Here is a 20,071-nt window from a genome sequence, read left to right as displayed (position 1 = left end):
AAATCTCTAACCCAGGAGGGATAACTGTTCCTCCGTGATCCCTCTAAATGACGCCCTCTGAATTTCACCCTTTAACTGACCTATTTTTAATTAAAGAAATGTGTATTTACTTTTACAATCATAAAACACATTTACGTCTGTTACTTCCGATGCGAGAAATGAAATTTAGGCGCTTTATTTCAAATAATGCAAGAACTGTATATTTTCAAGAACTGAAGTCTGCTGACATCAGAGATCATATGGAATGAACGAAAGATCTTCCCACTCTTTCCTTTCCTATCTCAATCTGTGCTAGTGCTACCTACTAATATATAATATAGTGCGAGAGTATAGTACCTACTAAAATAGAAACCTTTCTTCAACAGTTAACAATATCATGTTCTGCCAAACTTGATCATAGCGTTAAGAAATACAGGTTTTCTTGACTATTGGTATTCTATCTTAGATGTTACACGTTTAATATTTATATAGAATGAATCTGTGTCATTTATATGTATATTGAGAGATCGGATTTCGTCTGCACGTGCACGGAAAGAAAAGCAAATAATTGGGTGAAGTAGTTTCTACATTTTGTGACTGAATTTTTTGAGTTTCTCCGAGGTGAATGAATTTTCTTCGGAGGGATCCCCCCAGGCTACCCCCTGAATTCATCCCTTCTTCTATTCGGCTTACCCGGGTTCAAATTCCGGCCAGGATCAAACTTTTTCAAATGTTTCAATAGCAATTTCAATGCATGCTAAGAATAACAAGCAAGATCTCCTCTCCAGAAAGAAAAAAAAATGTGGGAATCAGGAGAATTGGAGAAGGTCTGCCAATGGAGGCAATCATTTACAAACTCATTTCCAGCAGTTGTTCTAGATTTGATATTTTTGCTTTCAAGCATTTTCTTATTCATGCGTGGTCAGTATTTTTATTTCTCTGAACATACAGTATATAACGAAATAATACATTACATACACAGCAATATTGAGAATAATATATGGTGTTCATTGGACAACACGCTCTGGACCATGGAGATTCATCTCAGAAAGGAGAACTGTTACGTTCGTCATCTACTCACAATTTTCCTTGCATAAAGATCTGACTCAGTGCTCCCAACTGCTGTCAATGCCGAGAAAAGTAACGTATTATTTCGGTTGCATCTGTCCAGGAGTTCTCACAACTACAAATTATCTGGGCCCCAAGTAATGGAATTAGACCACTTAGCGGGAGATACTTTTGCTGGTGGCTGTACATGGATACAAAGCTATAGCGACCTAAAACTATATAATGTTTTATTTTCCAATACTAGCCCAGGTTGCTTTGGTGAAAAGGTAACTAAGAGTTAACGAATCTCTTTTGCAAGGATCAAAGTATGCTGAAAATCAATTTGTCAGAAGTTATTAAAATCCATTCAGTGATTTGCAACAATAGCAAGAATAGTTTCTTTAAATAGGTGCTAACGAACTTTTCGAAGCAGCTCTCCCCGCTGATATAGTGGTTAGCACGTACACCTTTGATATACGTGATCCCAGGTTCCATTCTCATTGGGAGAGCTTTAAAAAATTTGAAGGCATTAAGGTAGTTCTAATACCACCTTAATCTGTAGCTCCATGTAGCCTCGCTGCTGAAAAGTGACGCTAAACTACGAAAAAAATATCGAAGCATTTTATTGAAATTGCGCAACCTTTCGCTCCCTAATCTATTGGCACAGATAAAGCCTTAATGAGCAGGCAACAAAATTGGAAATTGCGCAAAAAAAAATGTTGTGCAACGTTGCCATGATTACCATAAGCATTTCGACAAACGAAGAAGTCACCAAAACGAAAGTTTTTAGGTAAAAGAAAAATACAAAGTAATGGATGGCAATAGAATTTTGACCGTTTTGCTATTATATCTGTGCACGGGCGTCGTTAGAGAGGTGGACAGAGTAATATGTCCCAGTCAATAATTTTCTGTATCGTGTCTAACTGTAATATTGCCTGTAAGATTAAAATTGTAAGAAAATACGATTGGAAGCAAATGGTTATTGGAAAACTGTAAAGAAAACAAACTTATATAAAACAAGTATCTAGAAGTCCACTTTAAATATCGTGGACAGGCGTTCGGTCAATCAGAGATAAGGATTTGTTTACATTTTCCAGGTACGAAAAATATACATATATCCACAAAATTACTCATTGTGCCTCCCGAATATTAGGAGACATAATATTCACTTAACTTTTATACAGGATGCTCTAAATGTATATTGACTTCCTACAGAAAGGATTAACCTGGGATGAATTCAAAGTTGAGCCTTGAATCTAGAGATAACCTATATGTTTCCTGAACGGGATTATTAAGGGAGCTCCAAAACAGGTTTCAGTTTTCTGCCCGGAAGTGACCGGAAGTGTAACGAAGACTTGGACAAGTTCTGGCTGAAGAGGAGAGAAGAATATCCTGGTGTGGTATCTGCTGTTTAAAAGTAATAATTCCATTTGCTACATTGTACCTGTGCGAAAGTGGTTTTTCCTCCATGGTAAGCATTAAAACAAAGACGAGAAATCGCTTATCAGTTGAAGATTACTTGATAATGTGCGTCTCGAAGATTGAACCGGCCTTTGCCACACTAGTGAAATCACACCATGCTCAGGTATCTCATTAGCTTTCAAACTTAATTGTATTTCAATATGCAGGTTTTGTTGCATTTGTATTTTTCTTGTATTTCAATATGCAGTTCTCATTAGTTTCATTTCGTACCTGTTTCATTTAAATTGATATTTAAACAGCTCTCAATCTGTTGAAAATGTTTGATAGACCTATTTTTGTTGTTCTTAACAGTATGTATAAAAATAAAAATTTGCCTAACAGAACAAAATTCAAAATAATATTTAAAAATATTTTCCGGTATTCACTCTACGTTGGATAGTTTTAGAAATACAGGCCTCTGGAATGCACTTTCCCACGATTGCGACGCGTTGTATCTCCGAAACTAGCGGCATTCGACCAAAGTTGAAGAGATCTCCTTTCCTTCTTTTGATGTCCCTTACACGATGGTTGAGAGTTTTAACACTTATTTTGCAGCACCCGATATATATTTCTATATCCTTGCTGTTTTTGAGTAATTTCTTTCTGTTTGTTCTCCCGAAACTTCACGGAAGTAACTCTGGTCCCTTTTTACAAAACGAATATACTTGGAAATTCAATCTTAATATTTGACTCGATAAATTAAAACACATTAAATTTTCTGAGTATTATTTTTGACAAATTAAAGTTAAACTATAAAAAACGGAAAAAGTACACATAAAAATGTAGAACTTTATTTATTTCTAGGAATATCTCTTAAAGTATTAGACCTAGCAAAACTTGTTAAGAATAACTTTTTGTAGATCGTGGTTCAAGAAAAACAACTGTAAAAAGAGTTTGAAGATCGGATTAATAATAACGGAGATATAAGAGGTAATTGAAAACCTTGCAAATCGGATGTTGAAGGGAGTGGAGGGGAAAGCACAAGGAGGAGGGGTGGGACTTTGGGAAAATACCCTCTATATGGGTCCTAGCAACTGGCAAAAATTCAGCCTGTCTCGAATTTTTCCTGACAATCATGGATGTTTTTCTTTCATTTCCTGGGCTATATCATAAGTTATATTATTGCTTTACCTTCGCATTAAATGAGAAAAGTATTTATCAAGACATTCTTTATTCACTTCAGGTGTTTCAAACAAAATAAATAAAAGTTTGGAAATCTACAATAACATCCAAAAACAACAACAAAGAAATAATCTTACAATTTATTTTTTAACAAGTCTTTCAGTTATAAAAATAAATTCACATAGGCTTATTTGTCCCCATAGTTCTTCCTAACCATGAAGAGCACTGGTTTTAGTTTTGAAAAAAAATCCTTCAATAAAATTTACCAAATAGAATTTTACATAGTTATTTTAATTTATGTAGCTCAGATTATTTTTTTACAACTTTGAATCATCTCTTTTGTTACTCATTACAATTATCTATAGATCATATAACGAGAACCATATACTCAATTTGGTAACATCTCGAGAGTAGACTTAATACTCGCTCTGTGTACTTAAATTTATTAGTTTTTATGCCTATAAATAACGAACTCTCCGTTCAGTTAAATCAGTAGTCATTATTTTGTAACTTCACATGGCTTAAAAATAACTGCATCCATGATAAATACATTCTTCTTGAAGGATGTAAGCCTTTCCTGTAATTTCATTCTTCCACAAATATTTATACTTCACACATTACATAGGGATAAGAAAAAAGAAAGGCGACTAATCACAATTAAAAAATAAATCCTAAGCCTAGAAACTAACCTAATAATGAGAGTATGAGATATGTACAGAATGGAGATGAAACACACCATAAGTGAATAAACACACAATACACAGCAATAATAATAAATACAGAACACACTATATATGAAGCCAATTTCAAAGTTCACTTTAATCTAAGATCTTTCTAAAGAATAGCAAAGGAGGCACAGTAAATTCATTTCTTCGATAATCACTTCTTGTGGGAAAAAATATATATATCATGGTGATAACCGTAATTATTCTACTAAAGGCGCTGCTATATGCAACAGTAAAGCATGATTAAATGGCAGGACTAGCATATCTGCTAACCAGGTAAAATTACGATAATTTTCCTTGCGTTAACAATTACGTAAAAGCATGTAAGAATATAAGGTGGAAACTACATGATCTCACTATTCGTGTTCAGAACCCCTTCTCCTTATAATCTGTTATGGTATGTGAACGATACGAAGGTGGTTTAATTGAGATTCATTTCACTACACAACATTTCTACAAGTCAAACACAGGAGAAAATCACTCTTCGAATACCTAAAAGAGAAATATATATTTTATATTGTTTTGCTACAGGCTCTGACTTAATTACAATTTCACAAAATGGCGGCACCATCCGCCAACATAAGCCTTCTGATTGATAGCAATGGCAATGCAAGGTTACCTGTACTGAGTTCCTTCGAAATTCTTTTAACTTCTCATAGGTCAACCAACCTCGTCCGAGGACAAAAATCTTCGTTTGAATTTGCGGCTTCTACCGTTGGATGTCCTATAACTCAGGATTTCTTTTGGGTACCCATTCCAATATGGCCCCGGGAAATAACCGTCGGGATTATCGCCGAATTAGGTTGAATTAAATTTTGATGAGAGTCCCACTTCTGATTAATTTCCATCAGGTTTGCCTCAATTTCAATTTATAATATGTTAAGAAGTGCAAAGCGAAATTTATATAAGTAAAAACTATACTTATGGTACTTCTTCCCGACTTGTCGATAAAAATTAAGTATCACATTTGTTTCAAGCACTGCGCTTACCTCCTTATATGAAGATCAGAATTTAACTCCTAATTTCATACTTATTATTTCACAAAAAGTAAAATAGTAGATAATTTCAATTAAAAGAAGGAATTATTATTATAATTAATGCATTTCGATATTTTCTTATTTAGTTTACATAAGGCTGTTCCTAACCTTCATTGTCACTTGTTCTAAAATGGCTGCTCTGCACATCTGCAAGAAGTAGAGCAGTCAAGACCACTTTGGTAAACGGTATATAACTATTTATTAATTGTTTCTAAAGGTAATTTCTAACAAGATTTAATAACGATAATCCTTTTTTTTTTTTTTTTTTTTTTTTTTACAAATGTAAAGAACAGCCATATGTTTTAACTGCAAATTATCATCAAAATACAGGTAAGATCATGTTTGTTTGCATTTATGCATGCATTAAGCATAGGCGGAATAAACTATAAGCATTCCTTTTTCTATACTCCCAAGTCCAAATTATCAATGATTATGGCGACCATAATGGTATAAAACAAATTATCGTCATTATATTCGATACTTTATTTTTGTAAAGTAAGTCATAATTGTGCAAGGCAAGAAATGCAGCAAGACATACTACACTGTCTGTAGTGTAACTTTAAATCAAATTGAACGATCTGTTAACTTGTACAGACCTAGAATAAGGTCACTAGTGTTATTATGCACCTTAAAACACTACGATCACTGTACAGTACAAAGAGTGCAAGGGTCACTGCATATTACTATAAAAACTTAAGGCATAATGTTATGTGTTAGTGAATCGAAGCGTAACACATACTTTTGATACTGTGCATCTCTTATCTCTGTGAATATTGAGAATTTTACCAATATAAGGTAGGACATTAGTTTCTTTTGCACACACTGTAAATTAGCTATGCAATACCTTCAGTGGGTCTAGACGTTCGTTCGTAGCTTTCATCTTCAGTTGTGATTTACAGGCTGTAATTGTTTCTTCGTTACTGAAATGATTATCCTGTACGAAATTCATTGACTCCTGAGTTTAGATTCTTTCCTGAATGATATGTCTTTTAAATATGATATACGCATCATATAAAAAATATATTTTACCTCTTGGACTTTTTCCTTTTAGCAAGATTTTTTTCCTTTTTTTCTTTTCTTTTTAGGTTTTTGTTCTCTTGGATTTTGGTCCTTGGATTTTGTCTCGGTGTTACGGTATCTTGTCTCTAGAAGCTGGCTTAGGGTAGCTGTTATACTATTTTCGTTCGAAATATATAAAGTATATAATTTAGATTTTCATTATTCACATAGAGGTCTAGACAAAACAAATTAAAATACGATATTTATAAAAATAAAAGAATTAAAGAACAATAAAATGTATAATAAGTATTATTCAAATAGAATGATACTTATTCATTTTATTACGAATAAGTATTACTCAAAGTACAATACAATAAGTATACAATACAAAGTACAATAGAATAAGTATTATTCAAATAGAAATCTAGAATAGATGGATAAATTATTCTACAATTTATAGAAAAGGAGATTTTATATCATTATTTCAAGATTTGGATATGATTCAGATTCTGGAAGTAGGCTGGAAAATACAAGCTGACATATCAGAACCATCCTTTCACAAATCAAACAGTAGAATGTTTAAAGTTAAGAAAAAGTTAAGATGTAGATGTACATTCAAGATCAAAAATAACCCACCCCGTTAGTTATTGAAGACACTTAGTGAGAGCATAGAAGTTGAAATCTACAGCCAAAACTCTCCTGATCTGTCCTCTATTCTATTTGGGCACTCAGTCCCTAAGGTGGGATTTTTTTCTATGATTTATATTACATCGTACAGACATTGAGAGGAAAGCAAGGCAATTATAATTTATTAATTCGTTTTAATTACAGAAATGTTGGCTTTCATCTCATCGTTTTTTTTTGTTTTTTTTTTTTTTTTTTTTGTAATGTCGCTAGTTTGTATGATAGAAGAAGTCATTTTAACTAACTGAAGATATTTGCCACTACCAGGAGAGGATAATATCAGTCCGAATGGTTGACTAGTATTTTTCTGTTCTGATAGTGACAAATGTCTTCAGGTAGTTAAAATGTTCTTATTTTTATCGTACAAATTAATAACTGAATAACTCTTGTGATTATAAAAAGCTGGAAAGATAAAATTCAACATTAACACGAATTAATTAATTGAAATTACTTTATTTTCAGAGGAATTATTTTTTTCAACGCCTATATGATGAAGTATAAATCACAGAAAAAATCCCTGCAACATTGGGGGTCTTAATGCCCAGATTAAATAGAGAAGAGTCAGAAGGATTTTTCGTGCTCCTTTAGCCTATTCCCAAATATTTATCCTCTCCTTTTATGTATACATTTCGATCTACTCTAATCTTCCCCCATACCGAAATTCGAAAACACTACTTACTACGCGTAGATCTGGAAATATCTGTGTACTGTGCTATAAAATTTTGTACAGGGGCCACGGTGCCTCAGTGGTAGAGCGTTCACTTCTGGTGTATGGGGTCCTTGGTCCGATCTCAACTCGTACCAATGAACTTTGTGGTGGACGAACACCGTGTGCATGGGTTTCCTCGGGGTTCTCCCATTTCCTCCCATTCTCTTCATTCCAATATTTCATTCATTTCTCTTAATCAGCTTCCTTTAGCCTAGCCAGCATTACGTGAGACGCAAAACTTAAAGATTTCATTTCATTTCATTTAAAATTTTGTTCACAGATCTTACCAGATCTAAGCGTGTATTACGTAAAGTTTTCTAATTTTTGCATGGGGGAACATTAAAGATCTCTCCTCTGTTGTGTGTTATTTATGTATATGCTGATTACTGATTTAATGAACTTAAGTTTTTTTAGTTTTTTTTTATTGGCATTTGAATTTGTTATGCATAGTTGCTGACAATGTGTCTGTAAAATAGCATATACTACCAGGTATTTAAAATACATGTGGAAAACGTTCCTGAAAATCAACACCAGCAAAAGACACACCATGTTTCATGGAAACTCGGTAAGTTCTAGGAACTGGATACAAATGTCTAAAACATAGTTAATCGATTTATATTTATATAATCTGTCCAACCTCATGACTGCTTGATCCTCAACCCTAAGCAATGTTGATGATTGAGAAGCCTCAAAAGGAACTAAAGAGGATGTTGATTCAAAAATAAATATTATTTTTCATTACAGTCATTGTAAAATTGTTTAGTTATAGCATTGTGTATACGTGTGTATACGTGGAAAAACACAAGTTGGGATTTAATTTATCCTCTTATCCTTGACTGACTTCCACTTCAACAAATAGGCTTATTTCTTCAACCTTAAAAATATTCAAGTAAAGTTCTATTAAAATAGTTAATTATACGTAATAATTTATTGTAGAAGAGGCTAACCGACAGTCACATGCATGTTCAGTCAGTTGGTTGAAAGTCAACCATTCTTGTTCAATATGTTTATGTTCTAAGGTAAAATATCAAAAGAGTAATATTGCAGAACATGTTGTGTACTGTCGGATAGTTGAGATTATCTGTAATTTTAGTGTACATATTCGGTAGCAGGTTCGGTTCACAATAGAACAGAAGATTTTAAAGGTTAGAAAGCGAAATTATTTTGATTTAATCTAATTATCGTCATCATCATAGGTATTCTGCTATTATTGGCAGGTCACTTGCCGCAGCTGAGAAGCTTCCATGCTCCACTGTCTTCCGCTAAGCTCTTCGTCTTCACAATCTAAACAGGTACCAAAATTATATTATGCTTGAAAAATTGCCAGCGAAAATTCATCTCCATAGTGTGGAATATACATGGATTAAGTTTTATACATTCTATAACAAGTTGAGTTTTTTTTTTAATTTACAACTATAACAGTCTTGAACATGAACCACACAACTTCCAGTTAAAACACACTAATTTCTACAGTTACGGAAAATAGAAAAATTTAAGCGTTGGTTGAAAAATGTTATTAAAATTTAATGTATAATCATTATCATTTGAAAACGTGAGCACTTTCAGTGTCAATTAAAAGTAAAAATAAAATTAATCCCTAGGTTGTTATTCACATTTCGACTCCAAAAGTGAGAATTGTTTATCTTGAATAATTAATCGCAAGAATACATAATTTAAATAACAGTATCATCATTAAACTTTGATTGAATATCAATCGATTTATGCACCACATAATATAAGCAAAAGAAAACAAATACAGTATTTATTAACTCATGCAAACATATAGTATTAAACGAGAGGACAAAATGCACACCGTTCAATAGAATATTGCTCCTTTAAGTTACTGAATTGTGATACATTATATCCTTCTTGAAGTTCCAAGTGCGTGAATCAGATATATCAACGTGAAAAATATGTATAATCGTATATTTGATCCTAAAAGCGAAGCTTGGAGTACCTACGGCACATAAAAAGAAACATACATTTTCTTTTAAGTTTAACTAGGAACTGTATCAATAAATTTTATTCATGATAAAGATATTTACTCTTCTTTACATCCAACTTGTTTTCAGATATCATGAATAGTCTTTAAGTTACAAGTGTCACTCTTTCGTCTGTTCTTCGCTTAATGCTATTTCCAAGAGCATCTTTAAGTCGTAACCAGAATCTTGGATTAGTCTGCTCATCATTAGACCATTCGAGGTAAGTGATTGTGTCGTCCATTAGGGATTTTAGATGTAACGGTAACTTTCCTCTGTCCAGTCTCTCCAGCTCAATCAATATCAAAAAATTGCCTTGATTTTGGAAAAGTCGATGATTTGCCATCCTCAATTCCCATCTGCACCACTGGAAAAAAAAATAATAGGAGGTCGCATGAGAAAGATTATTATATTCTTAATCCTAAATATTGTGGTTTTTAATATGTTTTGTTAAGACGTTACACATTTCCGAACCAAAAACTGCCTATGCTGCTCTTCCCATAGCGCAGCCTTTTTCGTGTTAGTGAATAACATACTGACAGTGAACACCAAAAACTTGGAAAATGATATCTGTAAAATGTTATTACATATAAACTAAAAATTATTTTCTAGAAATTTCTTACATTGTTTAAATTTGAATGCCCAACCTTATGACGTCATAAACTGTGTACTCAAATTTCTGGTCTATTAAAAAATACATATTAGGCAGCTGTTATTAGTTTATTTAATGGCATTTTGTACATACACAGAAAAATCCATTATCCGGACAGCGGTATATTATACAATCGGAATACGAACTCTTTATGTTATAATATACGGAATCCTTATGTTTACAACGGAAATCAGTACGAAGCATACGTTATCCATATGCTACATATTTTTCTCGCTTACATGTTACATGATACCATTGAGGAATGTATGGCATCTAACAGTCTTCTATGGTAGATACATAATCTGTATGTTATATACGTCCATCTGTTATATCTGTATGTGAGATCCTGACCCTTCGTACGGAAATTACATTTATTTGGAACACTTATACGGAAAGTACGTATAAAATATACTTCTTCAGTTATGCGTCTGCTCTCGTTAAGTCCAAACCTACAGGATTTACACATGTAACCTACATTTTTACGTATGCCACATACGTGTTTTTTGTGTGTACTTTTTTAGTTTACTTTCTTATTTTTGATATTCTACATGGTTTCCAGTTATTCACAGAAACTTACACGTAAAACAGCAGTGGTGAGCTTAGTGGAGAGCTTTAAAGTTATTAGCCTATCTTCTTTCTTAATTTCTATCTTTAAAAAATCTTGGTGAGCTTAGTGGAGAGCTTTAAAGTTATTAGCCTATCTTCTTTGTTAATTTCTATCTTTAAAAAAGCGGTGGTGAGCTTAGTGCAGAGCATTAAAGTTGTTAGCCTATCTTCTTTGCTAATTTCTATCTTTGAAAAAACGGTGGTGAGCTTAGTGGAGAGCTTTAAAGTTATTAGCCTATCTTCTTTCTTAATTTCTATCTTTAAAAAATCTTGGTGAGCTTAGTGGAGAGCTTTAAAGTTATTAGCCTATCTTCTTTGTTAATTTCTATCTTTAAAAAAGCGGTGGTGAGCTTAGTGCAGAGCATTAAAGTTGTTAGCCTATCTTCTTTGCTAATTTCTATCTTTGAAAAAACGGTGGTGAGCTTAGTGGAGAGCTTTAAAGTTATTAGCCTATCTTCTTTGTTAATTTCTATCAAACGGTGGTGAGCTTAGTGCAGAGCATTAAAGTTGTTAGAATATCTTCTTTGTTAATTTGTATCTTTAAAAAAAAACGGTGGTGAGTTTAGTGGAGAGAATTAAAGTTATTAACCTATCTTCTTTGTTAATTTGTATCTTTAAAAAAAAACGGTGGTGAGTTTAGTGGAGAGAATTAAAGTTATTAACCTATCTTCTTTGTTAATTTCTATCTTTAAAAATGGTGATGAGCTTAGTAGGGAGCCTTTAAGTTATTAGCCTATACTCTTCGTTGATTTTTACCTTTTTAGTTAATGAAAGTCTTTAAAAACGAGTACATTTGAAATTTTGCAAGAACGCGCGCCTCCTTTTATGTTGTTACTGATTCGCAAGTGTCAGAGTAACGACTTATACAGTTCAAAGCTGTGGTGAAATATTAAAATACTCTTTGCTTATTATAAAGCTTTTTCAAACAAATGAAGATTTTTTTCTTCGTCTATGAAATTTATAAAAACAAATTTAACGAAATATAGATAAGTGGACGATTAAAAAAATGGACTCCATTTTGTTCTGTTGGTTCAAGAGTAAACGAAAATTAATTTTTATGAAAAGTTAAGCTAAGATGCAGAGGCGCCCGTTCCCCCAAATACCTGGGCGCATCACCTCCCCATCAAAAAAAAAAAAAACTTAATAGAGGAGACCGGAGTTGTATATGTGTCAACTTGCTCTTTAGAGAATATTTATTCAATTTCGGAACTGTTTGCCGTTCTAAATAGCATTATTCTGATATAACTCAAGGTCGATTGTGCCAGTTTCAATGAAAAATTGTCATCTCTAAAATTCTACTGTGCGCAACCTGCACCCTAAACCAGCCTATGGGCACCCCGCTCAGATAAAATAGTAAGATTAGGCTTCAGATTTGATCTTGATTTATCTTAAACATCCAAAGGAAAACAAAAGCTACTAAACTTACCTCACTTGCAATAAAATTATTGCTGAGCACCAGAATTACTCGTTTGCTCTTCTCAATACAATTAATAATATTATCCATTATGAACGTGCCCAGAGAAAAATTCCTATCATGAAGACAAAGTTGATATTTGTCAGTCGCATTTTCCAGATTTGGTGTAAGTTGTCTCATCACCCACTCTCGATCTTTGCCACTGAAATTAATGTTCAAATGCGTTACAAAGTAATAGTACGAACAATATTAGAAATCATAAAAATTGAAATTGTGCTATTTACAGAAAATATGTTGATAAGAAAAATTTTCTATCTCCCATATAATAGTCAAAAATAACATGTCGATGCATGACAAAATTTAATGTGCATATCTGAAAATATTTACGAAATAATCATCACATCATCTGACAGCATCAGAAACTCTGGTTCAGTGTTGACTTTCAAACGTCGGCTTAAATAATATCTTTTTAATGAAGGTTTTCAGTAAACAAAACAAAAAAAAAGTTGTTACACACGAAACAACATGTGTATGTATGTATGTATTATACACAATCACTTAAGTATGTGAAACCATTTTATCTATGCATAGTCAACCAAAGGAATGTTATATATAATCAAGATTGATTTCTTTGTTTCTCTCTCCTTGTATAATTTAACATGTCTTCAGCATTTTCGCTTGTTTATTTTAGTGTTTATTTTATATGTAATAAGTTTCATTTTCACATTTCATGTTTTATTTTCTTTTGTATTGTTTTGTATGTCGGCAATTCTTTAACATTGCCTAAGTGTGTATATCCTTTTTATTCTTGTAAAAAAAAAACTATTATGAGATCCGATTGTAAAAGAAAAATGTATATGGTTGAGTGGAAGAAAAGGTTATGCCTTAATTCCGCCATTTTAAATAATAAATAATAATAATAATAATAATAATAATAATAATAATAATAATAATAATAATAATAATAATAATAATAATAATAATAATAATAATAATAATAAATAATCGTTTTCTTACGTCTGAAATCAATAGTACATGTAATAATTACGTATCAATTTCAGTTAGCATATTTATCAACTGTATAATTCTTAGGAAATAAAATGAACATTGAAACCATTCAGTCTATTTTTGCGAAATACACATCTAATGTACTGGAATATTTAGAAATTTAACTTATTACATACTAAGCATTGGTCAATGAATTATTTTCACAAAGGTAAATAAAATAAATAGATAAACAAAAAATATATAGGGCTATATACACAGGTATTTCAGTAAATTATTTCTCATAAAATCAGCGAAGTCAAGTAGCGCTGAGTTTGGTCCGAGGAAAGATGGATGATCGTTCTTACTCACAGATACTGTCGGAATTGCGAGGTCTACCAGCGTCGTCGTGAGGACGACAGCGTAATTACTTAAAAGAATGACGTAGCAAGTTGCAGTCTAGAAAGCCAGCGTTACCAGCAAGGAGAACCAATGATTATTTAAAACTTGCATTTAGTAGATCAAATTGGCTTGCTTGCAATTGTAAGTTTGAAATTGATTACTTAACTTTTTGATATGTGTATTCTGCAATTTACGTTTCGTATACAGAACGCCAAAATAATATAATTTTCTTCTAAAGTAATTACAGGTAAACAAAAAGTCAGTTGCACTAAAGTTAAGTTGAAGATTGACATAGAATGTTGTCATGATTAGCAGTAGACAAAGGCAGCTAAGTAAATTTTGGGAGAAATCTCACAGTGCTTTTGTGCAAAATACAGAAGGCCTTTAAGTAGGACAAAGGCAATTCCTTTCTCCGTGCGCAGAATGAAATTGCTTGACAGTTTTCAGATGCATCTGTCAGTGAAGTGTGTGAGCTTTAAAAGAGTGTTTTGTTTTTATCTTGCTGAGCCAAAAGTCCCGTCCAAACTGAGTTGCTTTCAGAGGAGTTCGTTGTATAAGTCTCTTAAGTGTTTGTGTTTTTCTTACTGGGCTGAAAATTGCCCAAATCTAAGTTGCTGTTGGGAGGGTTATGTTGTAGCCTGTTACAATGTAAAGTTTAGTGCTTTAATGATCAGGAAGATGTGTAAGAGAAAGGATAGTGAATTAGCTTCATTTTAATCAGATATGATCACGAAGTATAAAGATTCCATGGCTCAGTGTTCGTTTCTCAAACAAAGGGGGTGAAAACATAGCCGTGCACACAAGCTAGTCTGCAAGTGAAATTTCGTAGAATGATCATGCAAGAGATACCCCGATCCAAAGACAGATGGTGAATCGTTTAAATGTGTCTTTTGGGAACTATCGATCTGCTCGTAAAATCATATAAGGTACCAGTATTAACTTCAAAAGGCAAATATTATCAGAATAAAACAACATGCTCAATTGAACTTAAGAGTCTTCATCCCGGCGAAATTATAATACCGCTAATTTTACAGTAATTATGTGATATCTTCAAATATATAAAAGATAATTGAAATATGGAACAAGAGCGCCCTAGACAATATTATTTTGCATGAGGTACCGTTACCACAAATCACATAGTAGCTTTCCGTTCTCAGCTGTTTAGAAACGCAAAAATAAATGCCGATTTTCAAAATGGCTCGAAATCGAAAGCAGATAAGTGAGTCGTGATAACAGTTTCTTATGTAAAAATAATATTGTCTCTTGTTCCACATTTCGATTATCTTTTATCTATTTGAAGATATCACATAATTACTGTAAAATTAGCGGTATTTTAATTTCGCCGGGATGAAGACTCTTAAGAATGAACTATCACTTTACTTGTACTTTAGTTGCAAATAAATGGAATTTCGCCTCGTAAAACAAACACTGTAACTCAAAAACTAGTAATCTCTCCGTGGTCAAATTTTTACCACTTTTTTAACCACAAACAACAATTGTTCGGTTGAATATTTAAGATCTTTCAAGTGTATGTTTCTTTTTTCTTTTTTTTAAGATATGTAGATTGAATATAGCCGATTTTTGAAAACTCGCCAATGTTTGAAGACCCATAAAAAGAAAGGATGAGGTTCTCAGGTATCGAATTTTCTTTTTAAAAAAGTAGTATTCTGCAGGACCTATAACTAGAAAAAATTAACGGTGAGTCTATTTTTTTCATTAGAATGTATTTCAAAAATGACAATTTGTGTTTCCAAACTTAGGCCTTAAATGTACTAGATATTTAATCCGTTTTCAAATGATTTTTGTTTGAAATGAACATTTTCAAAAGTAACGTAGTGAGTACTTTTACCAAAATGTTTCTAAAGAGCCAAATAGGTTGACGCGCTTTCACAAAATGACAGATCAAACAAAAACTGAACATCTAAGAAAGAAAGGAATACTTATTTTCAACTCTCTAAATATAGTACAACTTTGTGAACAAAGTAATAAATTTTTATTAGCAACCTCATTGGGTGACTTCAAATGGATTTACTCCTTATGAATTTCTGCCACTGCATCGACTCAGTATGTCTATATCTTTCACACAAAACTAATACGTTACCTCATCTTTCACACTTTTGTTTATACAATACAATGTTCTTTACAAATTGTCTTTGTGTCAGTCCATTTTAAGAATCATAATTGCACATATTACCTGCAATATCTCAAAACCCGATCCAATTGTCGCAAAGTTTTATCCTTTAGACAGAAGTGCTTTTGAATAGATATATTAATAAGTTTGACGCGACAATTAGATGACAACAAAAGAATACTCAAAGAGTGGAGAGATTTTATAAGAAGGGTGATATTCCAGATTGAAATAATTATAGTGGGATTAAACTGGTGTTCCATGCAATGAACATTTGGGAATTATTGAGAAACAGTTTCGCGAAGAAACATCAAAAAGAGAGAAACAACTTGGATTTATAAGAGGGTGGGGAACAATAAATGTCATTTCTGCAATCAGGCAAATGGTGGGAAAATATTAAGAAAACAAAAAAGAACTACATTCAGGGTTTATCGATCTGGAAGAAAGCTTCTGACAGAATACCACGTCTAGAGATCTGGAGATGAATGAGACGTGTAATAGAGGTGTATCAGAAAAAAAAAACCTTCACATGGCTCAAGCCCAAGGTATGTATGGAAAAGGTATGACAGTGGCCAAGAGCAGCGTATATTACACAGACTGGACATCTTTCAGAGTCGAATTATGTCAAGAATGTTCCCTAAAGGCATATGTATTCAACTCAGTTATGCATGTCCTCGCTGAACGTATTAAAAGACATCACAAAATCAGTAGGAAAAGAAACAGAGTGTATGTTCTTCGAAGGAGATGGAGAGGAAACCATACAGATAGAAGGACAAGATATAAAGAAATTAAATACATTTAAATACCTAGACTCCACTGTGAATAAAGATGGAAGTCTAGATGGGAAATAGAACACAAAATTAATATGGGATGGATGAGCTGAAAGAATGTATTCAGTATTCTTTGTGATAAAAGGGTTAGTGTCAAAGTGAGAGAAAGAACCTACAAGACCGTAGTGAGACCTTTAATGTTGTAAGGAGCAGAAACTTGAGAAATCAAAAAGGCGCAAAAGGAAAAAATTTAGACGTGACCGAAATGAAAATCCTTAGATAGATGTGTGGAGTTACCAGGTTGAATAAGATCAGAATCAAAAGACTAAGAGGCAGCGTATAAGAAAATACAAGATGCCGAAGAAGGTACAAGAGAAAATTACAATAATATGGTCATGTTTTCAGGACAAATTATGATTTTCTCGGCGAGGGAGGAGGAAAATGGAAGTAGAAAACAAAAGACGGAAAGGAAGAGGAAGACGAGAGAGAAGAATAAGAGATTGTATGACTACCGACTTAGAAGAAAAGAGGTAAATAGAGAATTATGTTAAGGACCAAGCAAGACACAAGCGAATTATGAAAAATGACGACCCTGAGGAAGCAGGAAAATACTGGCTAAAGGAAGATAGAAGTACTTTTGACACACGGCTTAAATTTTCATGCCAAAATGACAAGTCCACAGTTGGTGCTCACTCAAGTCTTGGTTGTTCAAAAACGTTTCAGTGGTAGTATATAATATTGATAAACAGTATGTAATTTCAGTTTATTGGTATGAAAGAAACTGTGATGCATAAAATATTAATAAATAAATAAATAGAAAATAAGGTATTTAAAATGAAGTTAGTGTTCCATTACTTGTTAAAAACAAATTTAAAATAATGCATTAGACATACTGCAAAGAGATTAAGTACAATTATTTAAAACATACTGATTGCTCTAGCAGGTATTTAAGTTTGTTGTATTGTCAAGCATTCAAAAATTAAAACTGTCACCTTATACTAAAAGGCAACTTATAAAACGAGGTACTGTACTAAATACAAACATCTAAGACAGGAACACTAATTTACAGAAACCTGATTGAAATACTATATTATGTGTGAAAAATAAAATAGCACGTATGTGTACGAAGTTTGTTCAAAAAGTATCCGATCTTAATTTTTGTGAGGTTAGTAAACAAGTATAGGACGTGACGTGATCATAATGCGCATTTTTGTTTTTTATTCACCCTGCAGAAGCAGCCGATTGCCTGCAAACCGCCGATGATTGAGAACTTAAGAGAGCGGCGACGGATTTTCGTTTTTGACAAGAGGATTGAAATACTCGAACAACGTTACTTCGATAAATTTTATGTTAAGCTTCAATTATCTTAGAAGAAACGATCTACAGAATGAAACAAGAGTTTATAGTTGATGCCATGAGCATCTGAAGGGATTAATTGTGAACAAAAGATTCAAACACAACATTCTCCTGGGTTGTCAAACTCCCTAGTCCCTCAATATGGCTTTATGTGAGTTCTGGCTTTTCCATAAACTGAAAATACCCCAGAAAGAAACCAGATATCATTTGAGAGAAGATAGCATGTGGAATGTGACAGATCCTTTGCAAGGAATCCGAAAAGAGGCATTCCAGCACTACTTCCAACAGTGGGAAAACCGTTGGGAGAAGTATATGGCAGGTCTAGGAGACTATTGAAAGTACAATAGTTTGACGGAGATTGATGTAACATTGTGGTGGCTGAATATACACATTTTTAATGAATATACTTTTTGAATAAACCTTGTATACAAAATTAGTCTAAATATTTGGTGAGAATACATATTTTAAACATACAGTAAATAAGATCATATGCACACATTTTAAAAATTATTCGATTACAAAGTGGTAAATGAAGTGACATATATACCTGTAAGAGACGAATGCGTCATACACATGGTACTCATCATCATCGTTGCACTCGTTTTGTCTTCGTTTAGCTTTGAGTAAATGGAGAACGTATGCAGCCTCAAATCTATATACATATAAGGAAATAATGGAAATGAGCAAAATAGACAAAATAACTGCACAAGGAACACCAGCAACTACGAAATAGTTAGGTTTTTGGAGACAAATTTCATTATCAAACTCCACTCGTTCGACGGGAACGTCTTTCAATTCAGATGGAGCAACACATGTTAATGATGTATTTCTTCCAAGATTCAAAACAGTACTGCTTGCTTTCGACAACCACGACTGAAATTCAGGCATTCGGCAATTCTTGCAATCCAAAGGATTTCCTCCTAGGTCTACAGCTTGCAGTTTGTTCAAATCTTCACCCATTTCAGAACATACGTTTTCAATCAAGTTGTATGATAGATTCACTGCTAAGATCCTGCTAAGATCCTTCACAAAGGAGTTTCTGGTAGTCCAATTTATGATCTTGTTGTAAGAAAGATTTAGAAATTGAACTTCTCCTGATGATAAAATATCGCTTGGAGAAGACAAATAGTTGGAAGACATGTCTAACATTTGTGCAGAATCAATTATCAATTTCTGTCCATTCTCAAAACGATTTTGAGCAATAAACAGTTTTACTAAAGCCTTCAAAGACGCAAAAGTTTTTGGATGAAGCGTTGATAAGAGATTTCCAGATATGTCCAATATTTTGAAATTAGGAAGCTTCATAAAAGCGTCTTTGTCTATGTTTGACAATCGACAATGACTAAGATTCAAATATTTGAGCGAAGGCATATTAGGAAGAAAAACAGTATCTATTGGTGAATGACTCAAATCAAGTACTTCCATCTTAGTAAACTCTGAAAACTGACTTCCCTTGAAATTAAAAGTGGGATCCATATTGCCAGAAAAACTAAGTTCTCGTAGATTTTTCAGTTTCTCGAGGCCTTCTGGAAGCTGCTTGAAGTTGTTCTTAGAAAGATCAAGTCTTTCAACATTCACAATTTTTTCAAAATTACCTGAAAGTAAAGAACACATTTCTGTATATATATATATATATATATATATATATATATATATATATATATATATATATATATATATATATATATATATATTTGTGTGTGTGTGTGTGTGTGTGTGTGTGTATAATGCCATTATTTATTATTATTATTATTATTATTATTATTATTATTATTATTATTATTATTATTATTATTATTATTATAGAAGTTGGAAAAATGATTCAAAATTAAGTTATAGGGTAATTTGTCAAGTACAAATACGTAAAATGTATGTCATTGTGGAGATGGTGTCAAGAGTAACCATTAACAAGAAATATTGGAGGAAAATGGAAGAACGGATACTCTTTGAATGTATTTTTTCCACATCTAGTGAAATCTTATTTTTAGTATGGAAAATTAAATCAACTTATCATACA

At 32.7% G+C, this 20,071-nt stretch overlaps 1 protein-coding gene across 1 annotated transcript in view; it reads right to left on the bottom strand.

Annotated features, from left to right (window-relative positions):
• Positions 1 to 9,395: 9,395 nt before the first annotated feature.
• LOC145681813 (toll-like receptor 2) overlaps positions 9,396 to 20,071 on the bottom strand; it is a 45,700-nt gene continuing 35,024 nt past the window's right edge. Inside the window, exons 2-4 of the mRNA XM_081753420.1 lie at positions 18,602 to 19,649; positions 12,427 to 12,616; positions 9,396 to 10,109 (exon numbers count right to left, since the gene is read on the bottom strand). Of these exons, the coding sequence (XP_081609546.1) occupies positions 9,852 to 10,109; positions 12,427 to 12,616; positions 18,602 to 19,649 (1,496 nt within the window). The 3' untranslated portion in view covers positions 9,396 to 9,851. The remainder of the gene's footprint in view (positions 10,110 to 12,426; positions 12,617 to 18,601; positions 19,650 to 20,071) is intronic.

The sequence above is a fragment of the Thermobia domestica genome, chromosome 3 (assembly GCF_964235325.1).
Source record: "Thermobia domestica chromosome 3, izTheDome1.hap1.1, whole genome shotgun sequence".
Classification (NCBI taxonomy): Eukaryota; Metazoa; Arthropoda; class Insecta; order Zygentoma; family Lepismatidae; genus Thermobia; species Thermobia domestica.
This window is presented reverse-complemented; position numbering and strand designations above follow the sequence as displayed.